Below are 27,584 nucleotides of genomic sequence, written 5' to 3'. Positions count from 1 at the left end.
ACAGGCTAGGTTTATACAAGCATTTAAATTCCTCCAAATTAACATAAGTTACAGCACTTGACAGGAATGTTATGTAAACCTGATGTTCACAGTGTTTTTAGACAGACTCGAAAGTTCCTTTCAATGAGGCTACAATTTGAAGACATGCATCAACCACTTGTGGGTTTACTCAAGGTTGGAACATGTAGACATGAATTATAGGAGCTTTCAGGAGTTGAGGCGATCATTAAAATAGCTATTTTTAAACAAATTTGAAATGTTTTATTGACTTTGAACATAGTTCAGGCTACTTCCTTGCTCATTGAGGTTAGCGTGTGTATCAGCTTAGCTCAGTTGGAAGCATTCTTGCCTTGAATTAGACGGTTGTGGGTTCAAATCCCATGTCAGAACTTTAACCCTGTAGTGTAGGCTGGTTCTCCAATGTAGTGCTGCATTTTCAGAGGTGCGGTGTTTTGGATGAAATGTTAAACTGAGGGTCCCGTCCACCTATTAAGGTAGATGTTAAAGATCCCACGGCACTATTCAAAAAGAGAAGGGAGTTTCACTTCATGGCTGTTCGTGGCCCATTGCTGAACAAAAATTGGCTGCTGCATTCACTTGCAAAATGCAGTCACTACACTTTACAGAATATATGTCAAGTACTTTGAGGTGTCCTGATGTGAAAGGTGCTATACCAAATATAAGGAAGATTATTATTAGAATGGAATTTGGATTAATCTAAGTAAGTTTGACCTGCACATGTAATAAAAGGCTACTTGTTACAAATTAAAATTAGAGAGAATTAATACTCCCCCTTTCAGTTAATAATCATTGCAGTTTTTAATTAATTGTATGTTGGGATCATACGGAAACCCATCACCATGCATAAGAGAATCTAAACCAGACTGAGTTCCATATACATGCAACTTACACATGGAAATTTCTCTGGTCTGGATCAGAATACGAATTATTTCCCTTGAGGGATCTGCCTTTTTACCTAATTCCGAAGAGTGTTATGTACAGGTTGGTAAGAGCCTAGACTTGTGGACCCCAGAGTGGGTTGGAGTACTGCTGGAGTTTAACCAGGTAAAACTCCATTTCTTGCCATTGAAAGTACTGTCTGAGCAAGCCTTCCCACAGCTTGTTCAGCTAGAACCATCCCATGTGTTAGGGGTTTGGTTTGCAGTCAGATCTCGGCAGAAACATTAGTGTAAAGACTAGAAGATACAGAAAGGTTGGCAGAGGGGATGGGGGAGGGAAGAGGAGAAAAGGAATTTGGTACACACAGTTAAAATGTCTCATCAAAAAGTAAGCAATATCATGGAACGTCATACACTGACTAGTCAGTCCCACCAGAACACATGGATTTCTTCTGCAAAACCCAATATGACTGCACAGAGATGAACACAAAGAAGGCATTAAGTCTGAAGCTCACTCACATCAATGTCCGGTGTACAGCCTCAGTCATTGCAAAATTATTGCTGGGTCTGCCATTGACATAGGTGTTTTGTAGATGGGATTGTGAGAAACAACAAGAAATAGAGCAAACTGGTGGTCACAGCACTGCAAAACATTGGTTTCCTGATGTGATGGCTGGAACTATCACCCCAAAGCTGTGCAAGAGACATGAGTGTGAGGTGCTACAGTTCAGCTCAGTTGGTCGCATTTTCACCTCTAGGTTGTGGGTTCAATCCCCATGTTGGAACTTTGAATTCATAAATCTAAAATGTATTGGTACATCTTATCAGAAACTCCACCACCTGTTAGTGTATTTTGCTGTCCTCCGCCCACCCCGGTATTTTTCTATTGACGAGACTCACAATGGCACAAGACTGAATACACTTCTGGTTTCAAACCCAAATTCAATGAGTTCCAGATTGTCACGTGTAACAATAATAGTTTCACGTTGTGAGGATATCTAAAAGCACTTCATAGTAAAAGATAGTAACTCTTGTGGTTTGTAAGCAAAAGCAGTAACCAATTTGTGCACAGCAATGTCCCACACACAGACATGGTGTGAATGACTAATTTTATTTGGGTGACTGTTGGCCAGGACGCTGGAAAAAAACTCCTTTCTCTTTTCAGTTAGTGCAGTGGGATCTTTAACATCCACCTGAACAGGGACAGGCTGGACCTCAATTTAAATCTCATCTGAAGGATGGCATCTCCAACAACACAGCACACCCCAAGCACACTATTGGACTATGTAAACCTGTGAGTTCAAAGTCCCAACATGGCGCAAGAACCCACAACCTTCTGATTCAGAGGCGAACGTGCTACCATCTGAGCCAGGCTGACACCTCACTTTAGCACCTCATACGCATGCCTGTATCACAGCTTTGGGGTGATAGCTCCAGCCATCACAACAGGAAAACATGGCCCGCAGCTTGCCACTATGTACCAGGTCAGGAGGAGCTCAAGCTGTTGCACTTCATCTTGTTTAAGTACTGTCTCATTTCATTCAATTTTATAAGCCAAACTAAAGTGTTGATCCTCATTTATGCAGTAATTAAATGTTGTATTGTTCTGACGTTTTAGAAGATTATCTACCTTGTAGCTCAATTATCCCTAACATGCCATAGAGACCAACGTGTGGGTAGAAATTCCACCTGGATCTAATTTTTTTATTCTATTAACAGAGCATTTCAGAGCGTGCAGAATTTAGCAAATTGTTGAATTCATTTTAACTTTGAAACCCATTTTCTATGGGTCTTAAAGTAAGCTTACAGCAAACCACCTTCAAAATTAAACATTGCATTTAAGAATTTGACAAATTCTGCAAGCTCTGAATGCTACATTAATCGAGTAAATCTAGACCCACGTGGAATTTCTACCCGGTTATCTCTTAACACACATAAAAAAAATCTGCAGAATGCAAACGCATCAACCACTAAATATCTAGAACAGCAATTATTTAAGGGCGACAGTTTGCCTCTGTGTATAGGGCAATTAAGTACATTAAATACAAACTGAATGTCTGTCATGCATAAACTCACGTCTTTCAATATTATTATTTATACGCCATTTCCCACAAGGAGAGCCTTCAGTAATTTTAAAGCAGTATTTCAGCAAGGAAAAAAGAGAGAATAAGTCACTTATAACTGGAGTGAAAAGACAGCAGAATGTTTGTAATTGGAATATTCAATTAATTTACGCAGAGTCTCAAAGTTTTCACTTCAGTGCACTGTATTGCACTGAAAAGGGAACAAACGGAAATGCAACCCAAAACTTCATGGTAAATTTAATGGACCTTTGGCATCCCTTTGAGATAACATTTCCCAGTGTTTACACAGTTTTAAACTTTAGGAAATGGAAATTCCTTCCATTAACTGGAAATATGTCATTCTGAAACACAGGAAAGCCTTTCCAACACAATCTGCGTCTGCTCCCTGTTGATGGAAATTCTTACAGGATTCCTTATTAAGAATTATTGTTAAGAAATACCACAAATGAGACTCCACCCATTCTATTTTGCGGTGTACAGGTTACAGAAACACAGCCCGCTGGGGGCACCAAAGCACTTCACCAAAGTGAGGAGGATCAGACCTTTAACCCATTACTCAGAAGCAGATAAGACTAGAGCAGAGAGATGGACTTCCAATTAACAGAAGAAGTCCCCATTCGCCCAACTTGGTTTCCTCATTAAGGACCATACTTTAGATAGCACCAGACTCTAAAGGGCAGAGTCAAAGGTCTAAGGTTCGATCCTGGTCACTGCACCTCGCTTCAATAAGCTCCTCAAACAGGGCATTGAACATGGGAAGGAGTTAGGAAAGGAAATATAAAAGACAAGCCATCCACAGGCTGCTTTTGCACAACTCCCGAAAGCCAACTCAATGCGGCATTTGCTAACGTTATGGGATGCTGTGTCTTACCAGTCTCTCAGTCATTAGATGAGGAGCTTGGGAAAAACATGGGAAAACTGTGGAGAAAATAGGTTTGTATCGGTTGAAGTGCGGATGTCTAAAAGATAAAGAATCCACCTCACTTGTTACTGTTAGACTATTTACTGAAATGCCCCATAGTCGTCGATTTGTCAAGACAAGATCCGTTATGAACTACTGCAGTTGAAAGCTGCCATCGATCTCTGTTGAAACAGAGTCAGTAAATTATTTTAAAAGAGGATTAGATAAACGCTTGAAAAAGAGCGATACTAACGGTAAGGGGAGTGGGCATGAGAGCAGTGTATTAGGTGACTTCTGTGGAGAAAAAAAATGGTCGATGGTCCAATTGATCAGTTTTTGTGCTGTAACATTCTACCATCCTAACCCTTACCTTCTCCCTCATGATCCCCAGCTCCTTTTCCATTAGCTCCATCTTCTCCTCCCATATGGATTGCTGCTCCTGCTCTCGCTGGCAGGAGGTGGCCTGCAGCAGCTTAGCAGACACGACTGGCTCTTCCGTCTGCTGGGAATGTTCCGCTAGCCTGTTGTTGAGCAGCTGGATAGCATTCTGACTGGTTTCCAGCTTGGCACTGAATTGGGAATTCTCACTGCTCAGATGGAGAATCCTGCTCCTCAGCTCGGCCATCTCTGCTTTGGACTGGTCATTCTGAACAAGATGGATTCGGGGAAACAGAGAAAACATTACTAAAACAAAGGACAATAATCCTTACGTTTGATATATAGTAAGAATACTTACATTGGATTTAGTGTCTTATCATGGCATCGAGATGTCTCAAAGCGCTTCACTGTATTTTACTGCAAAGTATAGCAAATGTATATTTTGTAGATGAACAAGGCAGCCGATTTGCGCAGAGATATTTCCCACGAACAGCCATGAGGACTTGTGTGGAGCCCCATAGCCATGTGGAGTCCCATAGTGAAGTAGTTAATGCACTCACAAGTGAGAGCCACCAGGTTAGATTCCCGGGCGGGGCAAAACCTTAGGCACATTTCCTTACTCCACACACCTCTGTTTACCTAGCAGTTAATAGAAACCCTGTAACATCAGCCGACTCTGCCACTACCTCACCCCTCAGGCTACTGAAACTCTTGTTCATGACTTCATCACCTCTAGGCTCGACTATGCAAATGCCCTGCCCTCCCAACTCCTCCCTCCACAGGCTGCAGATAATCCAGAACTCTGCAGCCCATGTCCTCTCCCGCACCAAACTCCATGACCCCATCTCCCCCGACTCCATTGGCTCCCTATCCTTCAGAGGATCCAGTTCAAGATCCTGGTCCTCACCTACAAAACCCTCCATGGCCTCGCCCCACCCTACCTCTGCGACCTCCTAACCCCCTGCCAAACCGCCCACTCCCTCCGCTCAGCCGGCTCCGCCCTGCTCCATGTCCTCCGACCCACTCGCGGGAGAGACTTCAGCCACTCTGCCCCCAACCTCTGGAATTCCATCCCCCAATCACTCCGCCTCACCCCCTCCTTAACCTCCTTCAAGTCCCACCTCAAAACCCTCTTCTTTGACCATGCCATCGGTCACCACCCTTCCCTCTCCCTTCCCTTCTCCCCCCCTGACCCCAGCTCGGGTCTGAAATGCTGTCCAGTGCCTTGGGACGTTCTCCCGATGTGAAAGGCGCTAAAGAAATGTAATCTTGTTGTTAGTCGATTGGTGGATTGCTTTCCGGGGGTAATACTCCCGCGAAAAATAACAAAAGAAAGAATTTGGTCACTCAATCCATGACTATTAGTGGGACACTGCTGTGCAGAATTGGCTGCCGCTTTTCGTCCACAAAATATACAGTGAATACTCTTTACAGTATATTCTGTAAAGGCATTGACGTAATAATGATGTGATAAAACACTATCAAATGCAACAATTATTATTATATTATGAAGCGAATGACACCTAAATAACCCCATTCTACAATGGGAGAAGATCTCAAAACGCTTCACAAGATTTAATGTTAAGTGTAAGGACTGTATTTTTTTTCTGGGCAAACACAGTAGCCAATTTGAACAGTAATGTCCTGCAAACAGTCAGGAAGTTAGTGACCAATTTTATCTGGGGGATTGCTAGCCAGGACACCAGGAGAAATTTCCTTCTCTTTTTCCAATATTTCCATGAGAAATATACTGTCTATCTGAATACCCTGAAAAATAGCTATTTTAAATAAACCAGGCCACATTTGTGCAGGGTATTCTTGTCCATTATAAAGATTGATGGGAAGACAGTGGGGTGGGAACTCTCGAGGCATGAGATCAAATAGACTTCAATGTACTGCAATGGACTGAAAAGGGAATCAAATGAATCATTTCAGCACCTTGGGAAGTCCTCCCGACATGAAAGGCCTAAATGAATGCAATTTATTGTTGTTGTATCTTTCTTGTGAATCCACTTCTTATATCCAGACAATAAGAACACATGGCCCCCATATACACATTAATATTTCGAACTGTGTTAAACCCATTTAAAAATTCTTTACCACATTCTCAAGTCCTTTGGCTTCCTCCTCTGCTCTGTCTTTTTCCCCTTTCAACTGTTCCATTTGCTTCCTGTACAACACAAAGGCATAAAGGAAACAGAAAAAACTCACTGAAAATTGTTGTGAATGAATGGATAAAGGGAAGAGAACTGACCAGCTCAAATAAACGAGTCATGCTGCATTGCATTAGGGCTCTGAGCGCACATTTTAATCCATCACCTCACTTACCTTTGTTTACTTCTTTCTCTATCTAGATCTTGAAACTCCATGTGAATCCTTTCCAGCTTTCTTTTCAAAGACAAATTTTCTTCAGCAAGCATTTTGGACTCGTACCTGCAGACAACATTATTCTAGTCAAACAAACAAGCCAGAAGTGTTCTGTAAATAAGTTGAGAGTCGAAAATAAAGGCTGCAAGCACATTTGATAATACAATTAAATTAATAGATTAATAAAGAAGCACATGCAAAGATTCTATGTTATGGTAAAAGCCCCAGATTGTAGTCACCATTGTACATTGGTTCCAAGTGAGTGAAAGATCGAGTGACTGACTGTATTAGGACAGGCAGATGGGTTTCCCACGCTGGTTGATTATCAATATGCCAAATTCAATACACCACATTTATAAGTCCAGTTAGAAAAGGCGCTGCACAGTTCCAACACCAACACAGTTAGCAATGTTGTAAGGATGGTGTAGTAGGCCTGACGAAAACAAGGCTTCAAAAATTCCATGTTGGTTTAGTATTAGTACAGTATTTAATCCACAAAGACCCAAACAGCCAGCACAGGAGAGCAGCCTGGACTCACGATGTTCATGCATGGTTGTCTTCCAGTTTCTTAGCACATTCCTTGCCACTTGCAAGGTAGCCGAGCAGCCTGTGTGACTGTTCTCTAAGATGAAGACTTTTTTCAATATAGTTAAGCATCCTCCCAGCTGTCCAGAGCAGCAGTAAACAGCCATACGAGTGTGAACATTGGAGAGTTTCAAGACAGTGGGTAGAAAGTAATAAATTTGAAACATGGGGTGAGGGGAGAATAATCACATGAAGAGGATAATAAACCGCCAAATGCGATGTTGCTGAGAATTCGTTCTTGATCGGCTTAGTTTGTTGGCAAAATGATGGAGAAATTCAGTTTAATCTCTGAAGAAAAGGAAAGCTTTGCATGCTTGATCTCATTATTTGAAATTAGTTTCCAGTTCAGGATTAGGAGGTAGTTCTTGTGATTAGTAGCAGCAGTAAACTGGACATTAGTGATTCGAATAGAATGATTGTGACAAACCTGTACTTCTTTTCAGCTTCACACCTCCTCTCCAGCTCACTGCCCAAACACTGCAGCCTGACTACCTCGTGCTCGAGCAGGTTCTTCTCTCTGATAGAATTTTCCATTACTTGCCTGAGTTTCGCTTCCATCTCATCTCTCTGCTGTTGCAGAGCTAATCTATCTGCTTCTTCCTCCTTCATCACGACCGACGAGCCATCTTCGTCGGTCATGTAAAGAGGAGTACAAATTTCTTGCCTGACCTCTTCAGGGGCTCTCTCGTTCTCCTGCAAATCTAGTCGGGTTTTCTGATGGGTTTCCTCCTCAGCGATACAAACCATTTTCATCTCCTTTACCTGAGTCTTCAAACTTTCCATCTCAGTATGGAGTCTGCGAATCTGCTCTTTGTATTGGGTTTCCATTTCCCCCTTCTCTTTGGTGAACGTATTGCATATCTCAGCTTGCTCTTGGTTCATCTTTTCTTGCAGGTTTAGTCTCTCTTTCTTGGCTTCCGTGCAAATTGCCTGGATTCGAGAGTCCCATCGGCGCTTCTCCTCCCTGTGCTGGTTCACAAGCTCCTTGCTTTCCCGCTGGTAAATCTGCATTAGCTCTGTATTCTCAGATTGATACTTTTGTATTACGGTGTCATGGTTTGCAATGCGTTGAGCTTCCAAAAGTGACAATCTCTGGTTCAGTTCATCTTGCATTGATTTCCTAAAGATTTTTAAACACTTTTCATTAAAGCTAGTTGAAAAGGCCCTTGAGTTAACCATATAATTATCCATATAATTAACTGTCCATATATTCCTAGAAGGAAATGAAAACAAATCACTTGGACCAAGGCGGCAGGACAAGAGAGCACAGGTTCAAGGTTGTGAAGGGCAGGTGTAGGACAGACACCAGGAAGTATTTAATAATAATAATCCTTGCATTTGATATAGCGCTTTTCACGTCGGGAGGACGTCCCAAAGCGCTTCACAGAACACACTGTAAAGTGAATTGACTGTATATTTGTGGGCGAACGCGGAGGCAATTGCGCACAGCAATGTCCCACAAACAGTCGTAGATTGAAAATGACCAATTTATTATTGTTTTTGGAGGGATTATTATTAGGCTCTGTGTGGAGTAAGGAAACTTGCCCAAGGTTTCGTCCTCTGCCTGGAATTGAACTCAGGTCTCTCGTTTGCAAAGCAAGTGCTCTAACCACTGAGCTACAGGACTCCACAAAGAGTAATTAATACTCTTCACACAAGAGTTTTTTTTTACACAAAGAGTAATTAATAATACCAGAAAGGATATCTGATACCAGTATGCTGGATGCGAACGCTGAGTATTCTGAAATGATGAGATCAAATGGGTAAAGGGCCTTCTTCATCTGGATCTCATAATTGTTTGTGAATTTGTGCTCTGCAGTGCCTCAATGTGAGGGTGATCTACCAACGTACATCATACTCCACACACGTTTGGGACCCGAGTCTGTGCAATGGAAGCTGGGAAACGCAGTTTCCTGGCCATGAGTTCCCTACACGAGTTCATGGTCTTGGCTATGCAGCAAAAGGAACGGAACGAGTAACATCAGTCACTTTGAGTCACTGCTCTACAGAGCTCCTAGATACTTGTTATACAGTTACTTCAGTGGAGATGTTCCTGCGTCTCATTTGGAGGGGAGGGATGCTATTGTTGTTTAAAAGGGAGCAGCAAAAGGAAAGGGAAAAAGTAACAGGATGTACATAACAGCCTGTACACAAAACCATCTCACCCACAAGCAAATGCCCATCTGTTGACTAACATATCGCCTTAGTTAATACCACTTCACCTGGAATGATACCCGAGTTTCTTACATAAATTCAGAAGCAAGAAAAAAAAAACCTGGCAAAATAGTCCCATTAAATTTTATAAATAACACAACAGTGTTCTTCACTTTTAAACACAATTATTTGCACTAAAAATCAGTCTGTCTAATTCACCGACAAAATGGCGGCAGTAATCAATAACTAACCAGAATATTCGTGCTACAAATCCGGTTTGTAATTCAGGTGCCAAGCCATTATTTTTAACACCTTCAGACATCCTCCCAACGTGAAATCCGCTATATAAATGTGCAATTTGTATTGTAATGTTTAATAAAAAGATTGCACATAAAACTACCACACATTCTTAAAAATGTCTTAAGCGCATTAAGTTATTTGATACTTGAACAAACACCACCTGAACCCATCTAGCTCCTTCCCGTTTCTACCCAATGAGACCCCTTACGGTTAGGTTGTAGCATAACCTACCTCAGCTTGTTTAACTCCTGCTGGTGTTGGTTCATTAGGTCTTTCTCCAGCTGTTCTTTCTCATTCACCAATTTCTGTTCCCGCTCAGAGATCTCCTTAGCAAATTGCTCCTCCATGTCTGTTCTCTCCAGACTAAATGCCTTCTCAAGCTCCTGCAATCGTAACCTTGTTTCAGCATCAGCTTGAGATCTGTTAGACAACCCTCCACTCCTCAAAAGGCTCATCTTCAGCTCCTCTGTATTCATTCTCAAGTTCTTCTCGTGATTCTTTCCCAGTTCCTCCTTCGGGTTCGTCCTTTCTTCCTCGCGTTCCCTTTGCAGCTCGGAGACAATGTCCTGATGTTTGGCTTCCGCTTCTTTCTGTTGATTTCGGAGATCACTGACCAGACCCTGAAGCCTTTCCATCTGTTCCTCCAGCTCACTGATCTCAATCTTGAAGCTCTGCTCAATGTCTCTCCTCTCCTTCTCAAAACCCCTCTTCATCAGCTCGACTTCTCTCTCATAATAATTCACCTGAAAATAATGCAAACATGGTTGTTCCAGTTTGTGTTGCGGCTTATTTTAAATATTTGAGAGCAAGTTCAATCTTAGAAAGCATTAGGGCGCAAATAAAAAGATTTCAAAAGATCACAAAAGAGGTTCTCGATGAAAGAAGTCCTTTGGCTCAATTGATCTTAACTTTCCAGAATCCCTTCCCTACCATCTTCCTACTTAAGTGATTTCTTAAATCAACGCAATGTCCTGCCCTTCCTGATAACCTGTTCTGGTCATTAATTGCTCGGAATAAAAATAAATAAACCCTGATGTCCAAGCTATAATTGTCCCCTATGAGTACAGGGGAAACCTGCACCTCAACGTATCTGAAAGAATTCTGTGTTGATTATCACTATCTCATTTAGCACCTCCTGTATCTCCTGAAGGTTCCATCTGATATCTCTTTTCAAGTCTGAATATCTCTCTTTTATCTGGTCGATGCTCATAGATCATTATTTTAACATTGGGAGTCAGCCTCACCGCTCTCCTCTGCAGTGCCTCGGACTTAACCATATTTTAGAGTCTAATGTGATTAACTTCGCAAAAGTTCAAATTCTTAAGTATCAAATAGGAAGTGACAGGATGTGCTGCAGGCAGATCTCTCACCCCCGATACTGGTCTCAATAACAATGTTTGTGAACCCAGGTCACACATTTATCTCCAGGTTTGCAGCTTCTGAGTGTCTGATTAATGGGGCCATAGATTGTTGCTTAACAACATACTCAAGATGTAAAGCCACGATTACAGTGAAAGGCACAAAGTCACAACCCATGAGCTAGAGGTTGAAAGCTTCACAATATCATCGTTGAAAATAGTGTCAATGGGGTGAGGACACAATAGATCTCCTGCACAGCTGGTTAATTCCTATCCAATAATTTAGAAATTTACAATAATAATAATCCTTGCATTTATCATATCATCGAGATAGCTCAAAGCACTTCACAAGTTTTAGTGGAAAGTCACGTGACTGTGTGTCCTGTGGGTAAATGCAACTTGCGCACAATGTCCCACAAGTAGCCAAAGGGAGTGACTGGGGGATTGTTGGCCAGCACAACCCCCTTCTTTTTTTGAATAGTGCCATGGATCTTTAACGTCCACCTGATCAGGCAGAGGTGCCGTCCTTCTCATCTGAAGGACGGCACCTCTGACAAAACAGCACGTCCCGAGCACTGCATTGGAGTGTCAGCTTAGAATGCATAAGATCCAAGTCCCAACAGGAGGTTAAGAATACTAAATCGCATTATGTACAATTATAAATACGCGCAACATTCATACAGCATTATTTCAAACACTTTGTAGTCGAAGCAGGAAAAATAATACAATTGCAATATAGGTTATATTCATACAGCGCCTTTCACATCAGGAGGTCATCTCCAAGTGCTTCACACAGCAGTTGTTCAGGATTCACAGTTTCAAGCTGACACCTAAAGTTAAACAAATGCAGAACAATCTTAAATTCAGTCTTATTGTGGAGATCGTCATAACAACTCTTGCCTTAGTTTCCAGTTGTATCTTGAGATCCTGCACCTCCTGCTTGTGTTGATCTCTCAGCTGCTCAATTGCCATCTCGGCCTCTATGCTCACATCAGGGCTCCCAGACGTCTGAGCTGATTAAAAAGAAATCAAAATGAAACTCAAACTCTTGTGATTTCTTGCTACAGTATATGCTTTGCATACACTTTGTGAACCTAGTGAGGGCAGTTCGATAAGGAGTCAATTACAGGGGTATGTTGAAAGAGCAGGTAAATGGGACTGAAGGAGATTGCTCTTAAAGAGACAGTGTAACACACATTGGACTGAATAGCCTTCTTGCACGCCGTAAGTTTCTAGGGTTCTCTGCTTTAGACACGTTGCGGTGATCAGAGAATGAGAATTGCATGATGGAAAATAAACTGTGTGGGATTGTGCTGACATTGTAGCTCAGTGGTTAGAGCACTCGCTTTGCAAGCGAGAGACCTGAGTTCAATTCCAGACAGAGGGCGAAACCTTGGGCAAGTTTCCTTACTCCACACAGAGCCTAATAATAATCCCTTCAAAAAACAAAACAATAATAAATTGGTCATTTTCAATCTATGACTGTTTGTGGGACATTGCTGTGTGCAATTGGCTGCCGCGTTCGCCCACAAATATACAGTCAATTCACTTTACAGTGTGTTCTGTGAAGCGCTTTGGGACGTCCTCCCGACGTGAAAAGCGCTATATCAAATGCAATTATTATTATTATTATTGCTGCTTTCACAACAGCAAATGCTCAAACTGAAGGGGGTGGCTCATTGCTCTTACCAATGTGTGTTGGGGTGGGCACCTGTCCCCTTAATTCAAGCGCTCCAAGCTCCTGCCCCACATAAAGCCGCTATATAAATGCAAGCTGTTGTTAAAAACGTAGGTCTTTTTTTAATCCTATCATAACAATAATAAATAATCCTTGCATTTGATCAGGTCTTTTGAGATGTCTCACGATCTATCATGATCTCAAATGGGGTTGGTTGGGGGGAAGGGGAGGTGAAGAAGAAAAGGCAAGCATGCGTATGAATGATGTGAGGGCCGGGCATAAATTATGCCGCATGTGACCAGTAGCTGGTACCACATGCACAGCATTTGGAAAGAGATTCTCTTCCCCCTCCCCACAGACAACACAGACTCCCTGGAAAGAGGTTTCGAGATATTTCTATTAATTTTTTCTTAAGCAACTTTTAAATTTGTCCTTTCTGTTCTTTAAGGTAAAGTGAGGCACCGTTTACAGAAACAAAACACCACCAACATCTTGCATTCATATAGCACCCTTCCTGCAAGATGGGGGATAGTAGCGCTCTAAGACCCTATCTCAGAGGGCAGGCAGGCAACCATTCTCAGCACCTAGGATGTGCGGAGACATGGACAAGTGCTACAATACTTTTAACTCACAAACTGTCCAGGTCAAAGGTGAGCCCTGATTTAATTAAACTTCTGCTTTGATAAGTCCCTTGAACAATGCAACTTTTAATAATCTTTGCATTTGGTCTGGCGTTTTACCTGCTGAGAGGGCATCCCAAAGCACTTCACAGGAGTGTTTGTTTTACTGTGACCTGGAGAGATTCAGTATTTGTAGGCAAACGTGGCAGCCCGATTGCGCCTAGCAAAGTCCCACAAACAGCCATGAAATAAATAACCATTTTTTAAAATTATTTTGGGAGATTGTTGGCCAGGACACCGGGAGAAACTCCCTTCCCTTTTTGAATAGTACCATGGGATCCTTAATGTCCACCTGAACAGACAGACGGTACCTAGGTTTAACATCTCATCAGATGCTTAACATAGGCTGCCACTCGAGACTTTCTAAATCTGAATAATGACATGTAGTTTGTTGATTGTCCTGGAGAACAACCTGATGAGAGCAGTCACGGTGGCACACGAGGTGCGCAGTAACCTACCAGAGTCAGACTGGCTCGTGGTGATCCTGCCGTCAGCTCTCACACGGACAGACTTGTCCCTCACGTTCCTTGTTCGGTGGTTCTTCCTCTCGTGTAGCTGGGAGCGCAGTATCTCTACTTCCGACTGCAGTTCATCGTTCTGGTCACGCAGCTCCTGTCAAAAGTAACACAAAACCTACACTGTTTTTTTTAAAAAAACAGAAGCATCTGTGTTCTGAGGCTTAAGCAGATGATGGAAAAAAGTATATGTATTTACAACTATCCACATGGCGATATCTAGAACCACAGAAGACACTGCAGAGGCAGTGAGTCAGACTGGGCTGCAGGTCCACAAGCCAAAGGTAGTCCTGGTTACTTAACACAAGTGCCCCACGTCATTTTAAATGCAGGCACTGAGTATCTGTAGGGGGGAGGGATTCACATTGAGGTAAAATCTTGTTCTCACTCAACACCCACCCAGTACGTTCTAGCACGTCCCAGTTTCCCCCACTAGACTGGGAAGCTGCTCATAAGTTACTTGTGTGCCTAATGGTACCACAGACTCTTCCCACGGACAAAGAATCCACAGTCAATAAGGTCGTTCAAAATAATTCAAACTTATTGTAACATTTTAGAAGGTTGAATCACTTTTTTTTATACATTTAAAAAAAACGTTATGGTTGAATGCATCCTCACCTTTATCCTCTAGCAATTCCAAAAAAGGAAGGCGTTAGAATGAAAGAGATGGGGACAAGTAAGTACAGTTCCTGCCCACTTTGTAAAGACATTGAGGAGCTATTTAAACACAGAGTAAAGACAGGATTCGAAAACAGTTCAAGAGTAAACAGTAATAATTGGCCCTTTTTTCCTGACAGGACATCACAGCAGATCAAGAAAGATCGAACTGGGTGAAAACATCCAAATGGTAAAGGCAGAAGAGCTGCAGTTTGAGTTGCGCAACTTTTACACAGTCACCCTTCCCAAGCTAGTTAACTTGACCTTTGATGATCGTGAGAGAGCATTATTCAACAAGTTTGCCTTCTCTCCCCTCCCTACAGGTGAACATATCCAACAATGTCAGTGCAAAAGGCCTCGATTGTAGGAGAAAGGGGGTAACAATTTTACAGAGAGGTCCAGAAAGAATGAGTTGAATCAAAGAGAAGCCAACTTTCTACAACCTACATGCAACCCTACCCACTGTCAGTCCAAAAAGAACTTAAAAAGCCTCAACCCCGAGCATGTTTGTGCTCCTTGGTGCCAATTAACAATACGAGCAGGAATATGGATTTGAAAAACTTTCTTTCTTTTAGAAACACTTACCCTGCACTGCTGTTCATATTCTTTTACAATCTCAGCAAAACGTTCCTCCTGACCAAAATACTCTGTACTGGGAAGATCCAACGTTCCAAACTGCAGGCGAGGAAAAATAAAGCAAGGACTTGCATTATTATAGTTGAAAAGGTTATCAAGCTGAAATGTCTCCAAGTGCTTCAGAAGTAATTACTGCTAAGTGTAGCAATTGGTTTTGTAGGCAAACATAGGGAAAGTATAAGTTACACACCAATGCTCCAGGTAGTTTGGTAAGTGTGTGACACTGAGAGACACAGAATTCACTGTAACTACACCAGTCTCACATAGAAAGTTCGCAATTCGTGTACCATGAACATGCCGGAACTTTTGCAGCTCACCCTCAAAGCTCACAGTATATCCTGTGAAGCTCTTCAGGAGGTCCTCTTAATGTGAAAGATGTTGAACCTAATGCAAGGATTATTTTTATTATTTCCTAGGTACAGTCTGACTGACCACCATATAGCTTGAGTATGACGTTTGCCAATTGATTTGCCAATGCAGCCTTGTTATATTGGGGAAGCCAACTTTCTACAGGTGAATGTCAGCAAATCATCCTCACTTTCAAGGCCCTCCACTGCCTTGCTCCCTCCTATATTTCTGACCTGCTGAACCTCCATCAACATGTCCACTCCCTCCGTTCAGCAGGCTCCGGCTTACTCCAGGTCTGCCGCCTGACCCACCCTACCATCGGCGGCCAGGCTTTCGGCCTCTCTGCCCCCATTCTTTGGAACTCAATCCCTTCGCCTTGCTCCTTCCCTTGCCTCCTTCAAGGCACAACGCAAGACCCTCCTTTTTGACCAAGTCTTCAGCCACCCTCCTACCCCCTCTGCCTTCGCTCATCCCAACCTTCCCCCACAGGCTTGGGTCCTGATCCCTGACTGTTCAGCACCTTGAGACGTCCTCTTGACATGAAAGGCGCTTTACAAATATAATTTTGTTGTTGTTTATTGCTGGCCCACAATGTTTCGATATGGTGAGCAGTGAGTTAACTAACACCCCTAGATCTCTTTCAGCTTCTGTTTGTTTTATTTAAATGAATTTCACACTCTGGTTGCCAACTTGCCTTTTCTTTCAGCACATAATCCAGGTCTTTTTGTAACCTGCACACCAGTTTCTCAGAATTCCTCAGTTTTTCAACCACTTCACCCACTTCCTTCTCCAGCCGACCATTTTCCTGCACAGAAACGCACATGTGATCACAGTCATATCACTAAGAGTACATGTACATTTATTGCACGTTATAAACAATTTTGTTTTAAAAAGGCACGTTTTTCCCTTCACCATTGGATCTTGTTAGTCAAGAACAAAACCTCCTTTCACATTGCTTCATAGAACGAGTTTATACGTCAACCCCCCCCCCCCACCCGCCAAGGATTTTATATGTCAGGATTTAAGGATCTTCTTGCTATGCTCTTCAACCAGATTGACTCAACCTCTGAGGTGAGAGCTCCCCTTCTGATGCTCAGTCATAAGCAGTAGCTATTATTATTATTCAGGCACAGCACCAGAGGTTAATCAGGATTCATGAAACTACACTCCGGTACAAGTAGAGAGCAAAAAGTGAGACACCCTCAGAGAAATTTGGTGAAAAACTGACAGCAAAAAGAATACCTTAATTGCAAGGTTTAGTCTATCTCTCAGAAGGATCTCCTCTGACCGGAGGGAATCCACTTCCTGTTCCAGTTTAGCTCGTTGCTTGTTGACCTGTTGCACAACCAACTCCTGCTCTTTGTCCATTTCAGTTTTAACTGCTGCCACCTTATCTTTGTACTCTTGGTCCAGATCTCTGTAAAGTCAGTAGCTTAATTGGTCATTATTACAAATAATGGTTAAATATTACAGCACAAAGAGCAGGCCAGAAAAAAATGTCCTGTTTCTCTCCTGAAGGTAGAAATTCATATTATGTTGTAATTGTCTTCCAGATCCTACAACAACAACTTGCATTTGTATAGGACCGTTCACATGAGGTAGCAGCTGAACACCTAAAAGTGGCAGAGCTTGAGCCAAGGTGGGGGGTTGGGCATAGGCATGGTTGAAGAGGAAGGTCTCAAGTGTGATCTCAATATGGGAAAAGAGGGGTTAAGGCGGCTGGATTGAGACAGTTTCAGAGTCTCGGGGAGTGGCGGCTGAAAGCACGGCCCCCAATGGTGAAGCTGAGGGGCCAAGGGACTTGCAGGAGCTGGCGCCAGCTGTGTGAAAGGGAATGGCGTATAAGCAGGTCAGAGAGATATATAGTTGCCAGGGCATGAGGTGATTTGTATATGAGTGTGAAGATCTTCGATTTGTTCTGTAACACGGAGCCAGTGGAGCCTGGCAAAGACTGGGGTGTGGAGTTCAGTATGGGTGAGAGAATGGGTAGAAGAGGTTTAGGGGCCCTACAGCCCCAATTCAATCCTCCAGCCCCAATGCAGTATTGGAGTGCCAGCCTAGAAGAGTTAATGTTAAAAGAGAATTGTATTCACTAAAGAGGTAACAGTTGATTTGTTGGTATCTATTTTCTGGATCCCAGAATCTATCCATTATCCGTTGCCTCATGTTTAATTCCTCCCATTAGATCACTCACACATAATATATAATACTGTAATAATAATCCTTACAAGTCAGGAGGATGTCGTCCTTCACTTTCAAGCAACATTACAGGATCTTTAAAGTCCATCTGAACAGGCAGACAGGACCTCATATTTTTTTTAAAAAAGTCTCATCCAAAGAACTCCACGTCCAACAATGTAGAACTCCCCCAACCCTGTATTGGAGCGTCAGGCTGGACTGTGAGTTCAAAGTCCTAAGCCCACAACCTTCTGGCTCAGAGATGAGCGTGCTACCAAATAAGGCAGGCTGACATAAAACAAGCAGTGTATATTGGCTATGTTGGCCTTCAAATCAAAACATGACCGTACAGATGGAGTTATTCTCATTCCCACTAACTTGAATTTGCTTTCATTGAGCAGCTCCATAGTAGTGTGATGGTCATCCACTTCCCGGGCAAGCTGCAAGTTCCTCTTCTCGGCTCTATCCAAGTCTGATTTTATTTTGTCTCTCTCCTTGTTGGATTGTTCCACCTGTCCTCTGCAAGCAGAGTTCACACAACAGTGATTATTTTTCTCACAAGTTCACCTGCTAACATCTCAAGGGTTACGACAGAGCACAATTGGGTATAAGAATGTTTATTAAGCAGCTGTGTCAGTTGAGAAACATCCCAAGTGCCTCATTACGAGAACTCTGCTCTTCACAGAAAGATCACAGAACAAATTGCATTTGTCTAGCTTTCCGCAAGGAATTGCAAACTAAAAAATAACGTATTTGATATAGCGTCTTTCACATCAGGATGATGGCTCAAAGCGCTTCATAGGACCATATTAAGTCCAGGGACTGTGTATTTCGTATGCAAATGTGGCAGCCAATTTGCATACAGAAATGTTCCACAAATAGCTATAAAGTGAATGACAATTTTTTCCTGGGGAATTGTTAGCCAGGACGCCGGGAGAATCTCCCTTCTCTTTTCAATTTGCTATGGGATCTTAAATATCCACAGAACAAGTAGTTGGAAGGATCTGTGTCAGCCTACACTGCGAGTTCAAAGTCCCAACTTGGAGCTTGAAGCCACAACCTTCAGAATCAGTTAAGCTCAGTTGGCTCAGAAACAGCTAAAATAACAAAATTTGATAGATCCCACTCTTAATGTTCTGATAGCAGTCAGGTATATCAGAAGGGAGAAGGAAGTGCTAATTTCCTGTGGATTTTCCCTGTTCTCCAACATTGTGGCTCTTGATCCCTGGTTATCAGGATACAGTGTTTTTAGTAAATAAAATAAGTGTGATTCACCAACCACATGCACTGCCCAGGTTTCACATAGAACAACATTGAGAACCTTGAACTTACTTGTCTGTGTGACCAAGTACTACACTGGGTGATGCCTTTAACCATTAGGCCATCAATGAAACTCTCCATTTGGCCTATTTAATGAGTAACTCAACAGAGTTACAATTTAACAGAGATAACTCAATGCCCTCAGAAGTGTTTAACATGCTTAATAATAATCCTTGCATTTGATATAATGCCTTATCACACCATTGTTAGGTCTCAAAGCGCTTCACAGGACATACTGTCAAGTGATTTGACTGCATATTTTGTGGGCAAAACGCAACAGCCAGTTGCGCACAGCAATGTCCCACAAACAGCCAGGGAGTGAGTGACCAATTTTATTTGGGGGGGTTGTTGGCCAGAGCACCTAGGTAAAACTCCCTTCTCTTTTCAAATAGTGCCATGGGATGTTTAGCAACCACCTGAACAGGCAGATAGGATCTCGGTTTAATGTCTCATCCGAAGGATGGCACCTCCAACATTGCAACACAGCCCCAGAGCGGCGTTGGAGAATCAGCTTAGACTCTGCGATCCATTTAACACAATTCAAATAATGACCAATGCTAGAGAAAGTTAATATACTTACTGAAGGTAACCAATTTCATTCTTGTAAGAGGATAAAGCAGCCTGATAAATTCCATTATTGCTGACCAGTAACTCATTGTCTAATGCAATGGTTAATTCTGTGAGGTTCACTTTTTCTTCCATGTTGAAATCTAATGTCTTTCAAAAAGAAGGAAATATCACCTTCACCAACAATAAATATTTAGGTTTTTTTTCTTAAAATAAAGAAACATTGACACCTGTTGGAGTTGCAGTTATAATCAGTTCCATGAAATCAATCCCCTTTCAAAACATATAACAAGAGAAATTACAACACAGATTGTCATTTACTCCACTGAGGCTATGCTGGTGCTAACTCCTTCACTGGGAAGATCTACTCTAATCCCAATTCCCTGCCCTCTTCTCCTAAACAACCACTAACATTCTTTCATTGAATTGTGCTTGGCTTTTCACAAAAAAAGGAGATTTTGATTTATTTCATTTTCTTCTACTCATCGAGTTACTTTAGCAACAGAGAAGTCTTGCCTGTTAACCCCACTACCATTAAATGTCTAACTAATGGGAAGAGCCACGTAGATCCAGCAAGTCAAGCAAGGTATCAAATTCCCCACTATAACGAAACCCACTCGACCAACAGCAACACACCTTTCACATAAAAGAACATCTCAAATATGTTGACCAAGCAGGGAAACAAGAGAGTTAGTGTTGACAAAAGGCAGGATCAAAGATACACTTTTAATAGGTTTCTGAAGTCAGGGAGAGAGAGGTAGTAAAGCAAAAGTTGTTTAGGAAGAGAATTTCGGAGGGCCGGAGCATGGTGACTGATGGCTCAGCCATCATTACTAGAGGGAAGGGAGTGAGGAGCAACACGGTTCAAAAAGCCTGAATTGCCTTTGAGATCCTTCAGTATAGAATGCAACCAGAAAGACCCCCAAACAGCCTTACCTCTAGAAGTGATTTTAGGTTCATGGAGACATGCCATCTGAATAAATGGAAAGTAAAGCAGCTTTGTTTGGAGAAGGCGGAAAAGGAATTCAAATGCAGTTCAAGCGAAAGAACAATAAAAATCAGATGAGGTTAAATTCAAATTAAAGTTGAGAAAGAACTTGTATTTATACAGCACCTGATTTTTTTAATTACCTCTTTGTTCTGTATGAACTCCTCTAAAAAAAACATTTCCTGACTACATTTTAAACTAGTTTTTCACATAACTGACTTATTGGAAGGGATTTTCTCTCCCAGATTACTGGCCAATAACCCCCTCAAACAAAACTGGTCAATCGTTTTCATGGCTGTTTGCGGGACGGTGCTCTGCACAACTGGCCTGCCGCGTTCGCATACACTTTACAGTAAATCCTGTGAAGCGTTTTGAGATGTCCTTCCAACAAGAAAGGCACTATATCAAATGCAAGGATTATTATCACATCAAAACATCTCAAAGCACTTCACTAATAATTACAGTCAGTAATGACTGTTTTTCTAGACAAAATCAGCAACCACTTTGCACATAGCAAGATCCCAAAAGCAGCCATAAGGTGAATGACCAATTAACAGAGAATTGTTGCCCAGGACATCAGGAGAAACATCCTTCTCTTTTCGGACAATGTGGTGGGATCTTTAACAGGCATTCTGTAGATCTGTCTCACCTGCAGTATCTCCTGGCTACTTTTAATTCCATCCTCTTGCCATATATTCACCACTTGTTCAGGTGATACGTAACCAGTGCCATCATCGAGACTGGAAAATAGCCTTGAACCAACCAAGTTTGAGATAAAAGATGGTGTTGCTGTTCTGCAACCACTCTCATCAAATGCCTGAGGGCAAAAGGATTCCATGTGGAATGTGGGTTAATACACTGTGATCGAAGTAATTCAACCAAGCTTCATGCTGATGATTATTAACATAACACAAAATCTGCTCCCAGACATTAATATTTATAAGGACAATAAAGAACATGAGCATTTCAGCCAAGCACTCGCTAATTCATTACCACAATGGCTCATTTTGAAAAATGAGGCAAAATGAAGTTCAAAAAATTTCAGCAGGCTCATTCAAGAGATTGATTTTACATAAGCTTGTGTACAATCATTGAGAGTTAAACAGCAGCTCCCTGAGATTTCTTATATCAAGGACACTATGTAAAATCTACTGTCTCTGTGAATATCTGTGGACTCTGTTAATTAAAATCCAGAGGATAACCACTGACCGATTCAGTCTCCATAATTACAACAGCCTCAGAGTTAGACCGGAACTATCTCCGAGACTGAGTCTCAGAGATTGAGACCATTACCCTTTTGACCATACTTTGTATTGAATAAGGCATTAGATTTATATTGAATAAGGCACTGGAACACGGCATTAAGAGACATGACTAGAAGAAGCTGTCAGACCTGATGGAGAGCTCGACGGTATTTCTGTTTGTAAGAGGAAGAAGAGGCTGCCAGCTCCTGCGGTCCGTGACGAAATAAGCCATGAAGAAATTCATTAAGGCTGACTTTTCCATCGCAGTCCTTATCCAACTTCTTGAACAAGTCATCAACTTCCTTCAGAACAATTCACAACACACAGCAAAACGTTTTGCATACACATCCAGCAGAGGTGCCCGGGGGCTAAAATTTCTCATGGTCTTAGCTTTAAGAACGTTGCTTTAAAATGAAACAGAATTTTGGAAAATTCGTAAATGTAATGCCCAGGGTTAATGCTTTATGGGACACTTACCTCACCGTCGAGGTCTTTTAGACCAATATTATCACAGACTGTTGCCAATTCCTGTTTATTAAGGAAGCCGCTCTTCCCAACTCCCAATTCTTTCCAGATAGCTTGTACATGATTCTCCGTGGCATCAGGATAGGGAGTGGATGATCTCGTGGGACTGTCAAAGCCATCAGGATTCCACATACTCATCTGACCTGTTGGGAATTATAATTATTCAGTGTTTAACAATGTTTAGATTTCTCGTTCGCAGATAACCAAACAAAGAACATTCTGTGGAGAGTAACAGCCATTTCATACTTTTACTCCAGCTATTATTATTCCACGAATGAAGAAACACAGGGAAGATATAGCTTAGAACAAATTCATATTGCAAAATTAAATTTCTTTTTCATACAGCACATTTTCCCTATTCAAAACAACAACAAAATTACATTTGTATAGCGCTTTTCACGTCGGGAGGGTGTCCCAAGGCGCTGGACAGACAGAGTTACGGACCCGAGCTGGGTGTTGGGGAGAGTGGAGGGCAAAGCCTAACAATATCAAAGTGCTTTGTCTGTGTAACAGATACAATTATATTAAATAATAATTTGATATGGCGCCATCCACATCGAGAGAATGTCTCAAAAGTACTTCACAGGATGTAAAGTGCAATGACTGTATTGTAGGCAATATCGATGGTTCTTAAATTAGATAAGTTTATTTTGGAATGAATCTAATCTGCGTGTACACAACATCTCGTCTGTCCACTTTCACATTCTCATTCAGCATTAACTGACTACACCCTACAAGTTTCATAAAGCTTCCTTTGTAATTCAAAACAGAAGTCCAAAGTCTATTTTCTAACTACCGCAATGTGTGTATTAGATCTGGTAGCTTTATCCCTATTAGCACAATACGCCTTTCAAATAACAACGAAGCCAGAAGGTTTGTAAGGTAGCGAACATGAGCTCCAGAATGGGAGCATCATGGTGGTGCAGCAGGTTTATGTCCCAACAGCAGCTCTACAACATCAGATCCAATGTTCATGAACAAACATTAATCGAGCAATGGGCAAATCCGGAAGTACACAGTCTCCCTTGGGTTGGTTTTTGTGCAACTTGCCCAGCCAAATACTCCATTGTTTGGAGAAACCTGAGAGAGGGGATGAAAAATAAATCTAGGACAATTGTAAATAAGGTAACAGGACTGGTTACATAAATATTATACAGTACACATAAATATTGTAATATATAACATTCCACAACTTCAGTAGGGACACAAAACTAAATACAATCTGCAGACTTTGGTTTGGTATTTAAAAAGTTAATAGAGCGCTCTTAATGGCCTCAGAAGATATCTCAAAATCGACAGTGACAACTCAGAATTTACCAAATACCTGGTGACCAGCCGTGCAATTTCAAACTGTTTCAAATATTGAACTGTTTCACGGTAACCAGCTGAGAGTTACTGTGTGGTAACTGTGGTAAATGGAGTAAAGTGTGCCATCCAGAAGAGTAAAATCAAGTTGAATTAACTGGTCCATGCGCTGGTCGAAGAGCTATTGTTTTTTCCAGTTGTCAACCTACCACGTCCCTATCACTGCTGGTCATCTACCTCCGAGAGTTGTAGCAGACGGACTGCTCTCACCAGTTACCAGCATTATAATGGGGAGCCTGGAGAGCTGATTAGCTGACGAAATGTGTGTTTGTAATCCACATTAGAAGCTTACAGAGCTTGGTTACGATTTAAAACATAACCAAGGATAATAATTAGCACATAAAAGAATTCAGTGATTTTAGGATAGAAAGTACATTATTCTTAAAAAAATTTGTTTGGACATTTAAGTCCTGGAATTGTGAAGTACTTAAACTACCCATTAAGATTGCTTGTAAAATATACAATACAACTGTCAGCTAAGATGGTTAAAATATTATGTACAACTATTTACAGTACAATTATTTTAACCCCTTATTTCAATTGTTTAGTGAATCGAATGGACCTGGATTTGTGCGTCTCCCTATCCAGTGTTCGATTGTGTCCACACTTGTCCAGCAGTCCCGGGAATCTGTAGCGAGCAAGGAGGTGGAAGTCTGACGGAGCAAGAGACTGGCAAGTTCAGCAATTAGCTTTAGTATTTATCCGGGGGGTGGGGCAGGGGGGGGAGAACAGAGAATAAGGAGGCAACAATATACAGCCTTCCACCTCCATCCCAATGTGTGGCTCTGATAAATTTATATCTAGTGATCGAGCTTCCAGATCTAACGCACACTTTGCAGTGTTTACCTTGTGCTTCAAAGGTTTCATGAGGAGGTTCTTTGTTGCTTTCAGCTTCTTCATCGGATTTGAGACTCTGTAATGGAAAATACTCCTGTTTAATTGCAATACAAACTTAACAGGTAGAATCTTGAACCCTGGATTTTGTCGCTGCTCCTGGCAAATAATGTTACAACAACTTCTTCTGGACATTCTCCACTGATCTCCCCAAAGGTGCAGAAAAGGGGAAGCAACAGGGATCAAAATGAAGAGCGTAAGTTTAATATCAGCAACATTTAGTTTCAGTGAAAGTTCATCTCTTAGAGACGTTGATAGGACACTTAACATGAATGATGAGTAACATTTAAATTCTATATATATATATATATATATTCAGGTATCGGTTTGGCTGTATTAGTATCACTCTGGGTCAGAGGTTATGGGTTTAAGGTTCATTATCTCGGCTGGCATTCCACTGCTATACTGAAGGAATGCTGCATTGTCAGACAAGGTGTAAAACCTGAGGAAAAAGTTCCATTTCCCTGTTTCCGATGTCAAAAAATCCCATTGCACTATCGGAACAAGGAGTTTCTCCCAGTGTACTGGCCAACAGATGCATTCATCACTAGGTGATGCTCCAAATTAATTCATCACTCAGTTTGTAACTCTTTTTAGGACCATGCTGTGCGCCAAAAATACCTGCCTCATTTACATTGGAAAGCAGTCACTATTCTTGACACAAAATTTGACTGTTAAATTTCAACATAACAAAATAATTTTAATTTATATAGTGCCTTTCACACACTATTTGGGTGGATGTCCCATGTGCATTCTAAGACATTATAAGTATGCATCCTTCCATCCATAAACAAACAAAGTCAGACACCAGATAAATAATATAACTAATAATCCTTGCATGTGACATAGCGTCTTTTGCATCTGGAGAACATCTCAAAGTGTTTCACAAGATTTACTGTGAATTGTAGTGACTGTGCATTTGTAGCAAATGTGGCAGCCAATCTGCACCCAGTAATGTCCCACAAACAGCCTGAATTTGGAGAAAGCAAATTGTAAATATTATTGTTTTTCCACACACAGCAGTGCGTAGAAAAACAAGTTGCAGTAGGAAATTGTTGGCAAGAATATCAGGAGAAAGTCCCTTCTCTTTTTAAATAGGGCATGGGATCTTGAACGTCCATCCGAACAGGCAGACAGGACCTTGGTTTTAGCCACTCATCCAAAGGACAGCACCTCCAACAATGCAGTGCACTCCCAGCACTGCATTAGAGTCTCAGCCCAGATTGTGAGCTCAAAGCTCATGACCAATACTTGGGTGAAATACCGGAGGGAAACAATTCCTAGTCAATCAGGGAGCTTTCACTATTATATTGAAGAGACCGAAACTTCAAAAGTAGGTCTGGATGTAGGATGACGTCTGAAAGTTCGATCAAATGCAGTCTAAATCAAAGTCTCGCCAACTCCAGGAATTACAAAGTTACATACAATTTAACATATCCTCAATTCTTTAACCCACCAAACTGCTAAAAAGAAACCAACGCTTAATTTTAGCTCTGCATATGAGCACAGTGCTAAAAGATTCGATGAGGGTTAGATAAATGATATAAACAAGGCAGAGAATCCTGGTTAGAACGGTCTTGCACAGGAACATGTCAATGTAATGCTGAACAAACTCCAACTTGTTCAGGATACATCTACAATTACACTAGTCAGCTGCCAACAAATAAACCAAACACTGAAACAGTGTCTTGTTTTTTTTAAAAAAAACATTAAGTCTGTCAGCAGTCTATAAGAGAAATAGACTGTACTCAGTAATGCCCATACTCCTAGCCTCAGGATAAATGATGTCAATTTCCTGTTGAATAAAACTTTTAAAAAGTTCTAAATGGCAGCAAAATACTGTAATTCCAAAGTGCAGACGAGTTTCCCCAGTGATAGGCACAGAAATGTTTCCAGACTTAAACTGAGTCAAGGAACTTTTTTGTCAGGCTTTGTTCCAGCAAAAGGGAGCCAGCTACTCAACGACTGTACCTTCACTGGAAAGCGGATTTACTGTAAGGTCTAGTGACTGCATATTTGTAGGCAAATGTGGCAGCCAATTTGAAACCAACAATGTCCCACAAACAGCAACAAAGTGAATGACACTTGTAACACCGAGAAAATCTCCATAGGAGAGTGCCAAAGGATTGTTAAAGTCCACCTGTACAGGCAGACAGAGCCTCAGTTTAATGTCTCATCTGAAGGACGGTACCTCCCACATTGCAGCAGCTCCCCCCACCCACTTTCCCAGCACTGTATTGAAGTGCCAGTTTAAACTCTGAGCTCCAAGTCCCTATATAGGGTTTGAGCCCACAACCTACTGACTCAAGAAGCAAAAGTGCTTCCAATGAAACCAGGTTGAGACTTGACAAGTAGCAGGAAAATACAGATTTTTTTAAACGATAATTGAGCACAGAGTTAGATCACAAGAAGGCATGATGTTGCAATACGGAATCAATAAATTCTCACGATATTGTACTACATCAAACCCACAACTCACCATTGTTCCAAAATTGGTCAGTGGTTATCCTCTGGATTTTAATAACAGCGTCCACAGATATTCACAGAAACAGTAGATTTTACAGAGTGTCCTTATTTACACTGAGTAAATCTACCGAGTCACTGTTGATGCAGTTGACTGGCCCGTTTAAAATCTACGTTCATGGAAAGAACAAAAAAAAAGAAAACTCTGATCTGAACCAATCAGACCAGTTGATGAGAACCAACTGGAAATGCTGCACATCTATTTATGATGGACTTGGGTATGGTAAAGACCAAACAATATGTGGGTGCAGTGTTACAGTCTCAGCATTGTGGTCTAAGGCGTTAACCATTCGCAGGTCTGTCGCAACATTTCTTCCTCAATTTGGACATGCAATATGTGACACATGTGTAAGTGCTAAAGACGTTTTACAGTTTAAAATATTTAGTTTCCCGTATTAGTTGCTTTGGTGTTTCTAACCTTATTGCTCCAAACAAAATTT

General features: G+C 41.6%; 1 protein-coding gene across 1 annotated transcript in view; it reads right to left on the bottom strand.

Annotated features, from left to right (window-relative positions):
• Nucleotides 1-27,584, bottom strand: part of ninl (ninein-like) — a 49,685-nt gene that overhangs the window by 10,751 nt on the left and 11,350 nt on the right. Inside the window, exons 5-20 of the mRNA XM_007894356.2 lie at nucleotides 24,574-24,640; nucleotides 22,315-22,505; nucleotides 21,987-22,139; nucleotides 21,243-21,410; nucleotides 19,619-19,755; nucleotides 18,097-18,237; nucleotides 16,783-16,957; nucleotides 16,235-16,345; nucleotides 15,142-15,231; nucleotides 13,843-13,996; nucleotides 11,927-12,039; nucleotides 9,900-10,411; nucleotides 7,642-8,334; nucleotides 6,591-6,695; nucleotides 6,363-6,432; nucleotides 4,255-4,530 (exon numbers count right to left, since the gene is read on the bottom strand). Coding sequence (XP_007892547.2) covers nucleotides 4,255-4,530; nucleotides 6,363-6,432; nucleotides 6,591-6,695; nucleotides 7,642-8,334; nucleotides 9,900-10,411; nucleotides 11,927-12,039; nucleotides 13,843-13,996; nucleotides 15,142-15,231; nucleotides 16,235-16,345; nucleotides 16,783-16,957; nucleotides 18,097-18,237; nucleotides 19,619-19,755; nucleotides 21,243-21,410; nucleotides 21,987-22,139; nucleotides 22,315-22,505; nucleotides 24,574-24,640 — 3,156 coding nt within the window. The remainder of the gene's footprint in view (nucleotides 1-4,254; nucleotides 4,531-6,362; nucleotides 6,433-6,590; nucleotides 6,696-7,641; nucleotides 8,335-9,899; nucleotides 10,412-11,926; nucleotides 12,040-13,842; nucleotides 13,997-15,141; nucleotides 15,232-16,234; nucleotides 16,346-16,782; nucleotides 16,958-18,096; nucleotides 18,238-19,618; nucleotides 19,756-21,242; nucleotides 21,411-21,986; nucleotides 22,140-22,314; nucleotides 22,506-24,573; nucleotides 24,641-27,584) is intronic.

The sequence above is a fragment of the Callorhinchus milii genome, unplaced genomic scaffold (genome assembly GCF_018977255.1).
Source record: "Callorhinchus milii isolate IMCB2004 unplaced genomic scaffold, IMCB_Cmil_1.0 Scaffold3, whole genome shotgun sequence".
Taxonomy (NCBI): domain Eukaryota; kingdom Metazoa; phylum Chordata; class Chondrichthyes; order Chimaeriformes; family Callorhinchidae; genus Callorhinchus; species Callorhinchus milii.
The sequence above is the reverse complement of the archived record's forward strand: the minus strand, read 5'-3'. Positions and strand labels throughout refer to the sequence as shown.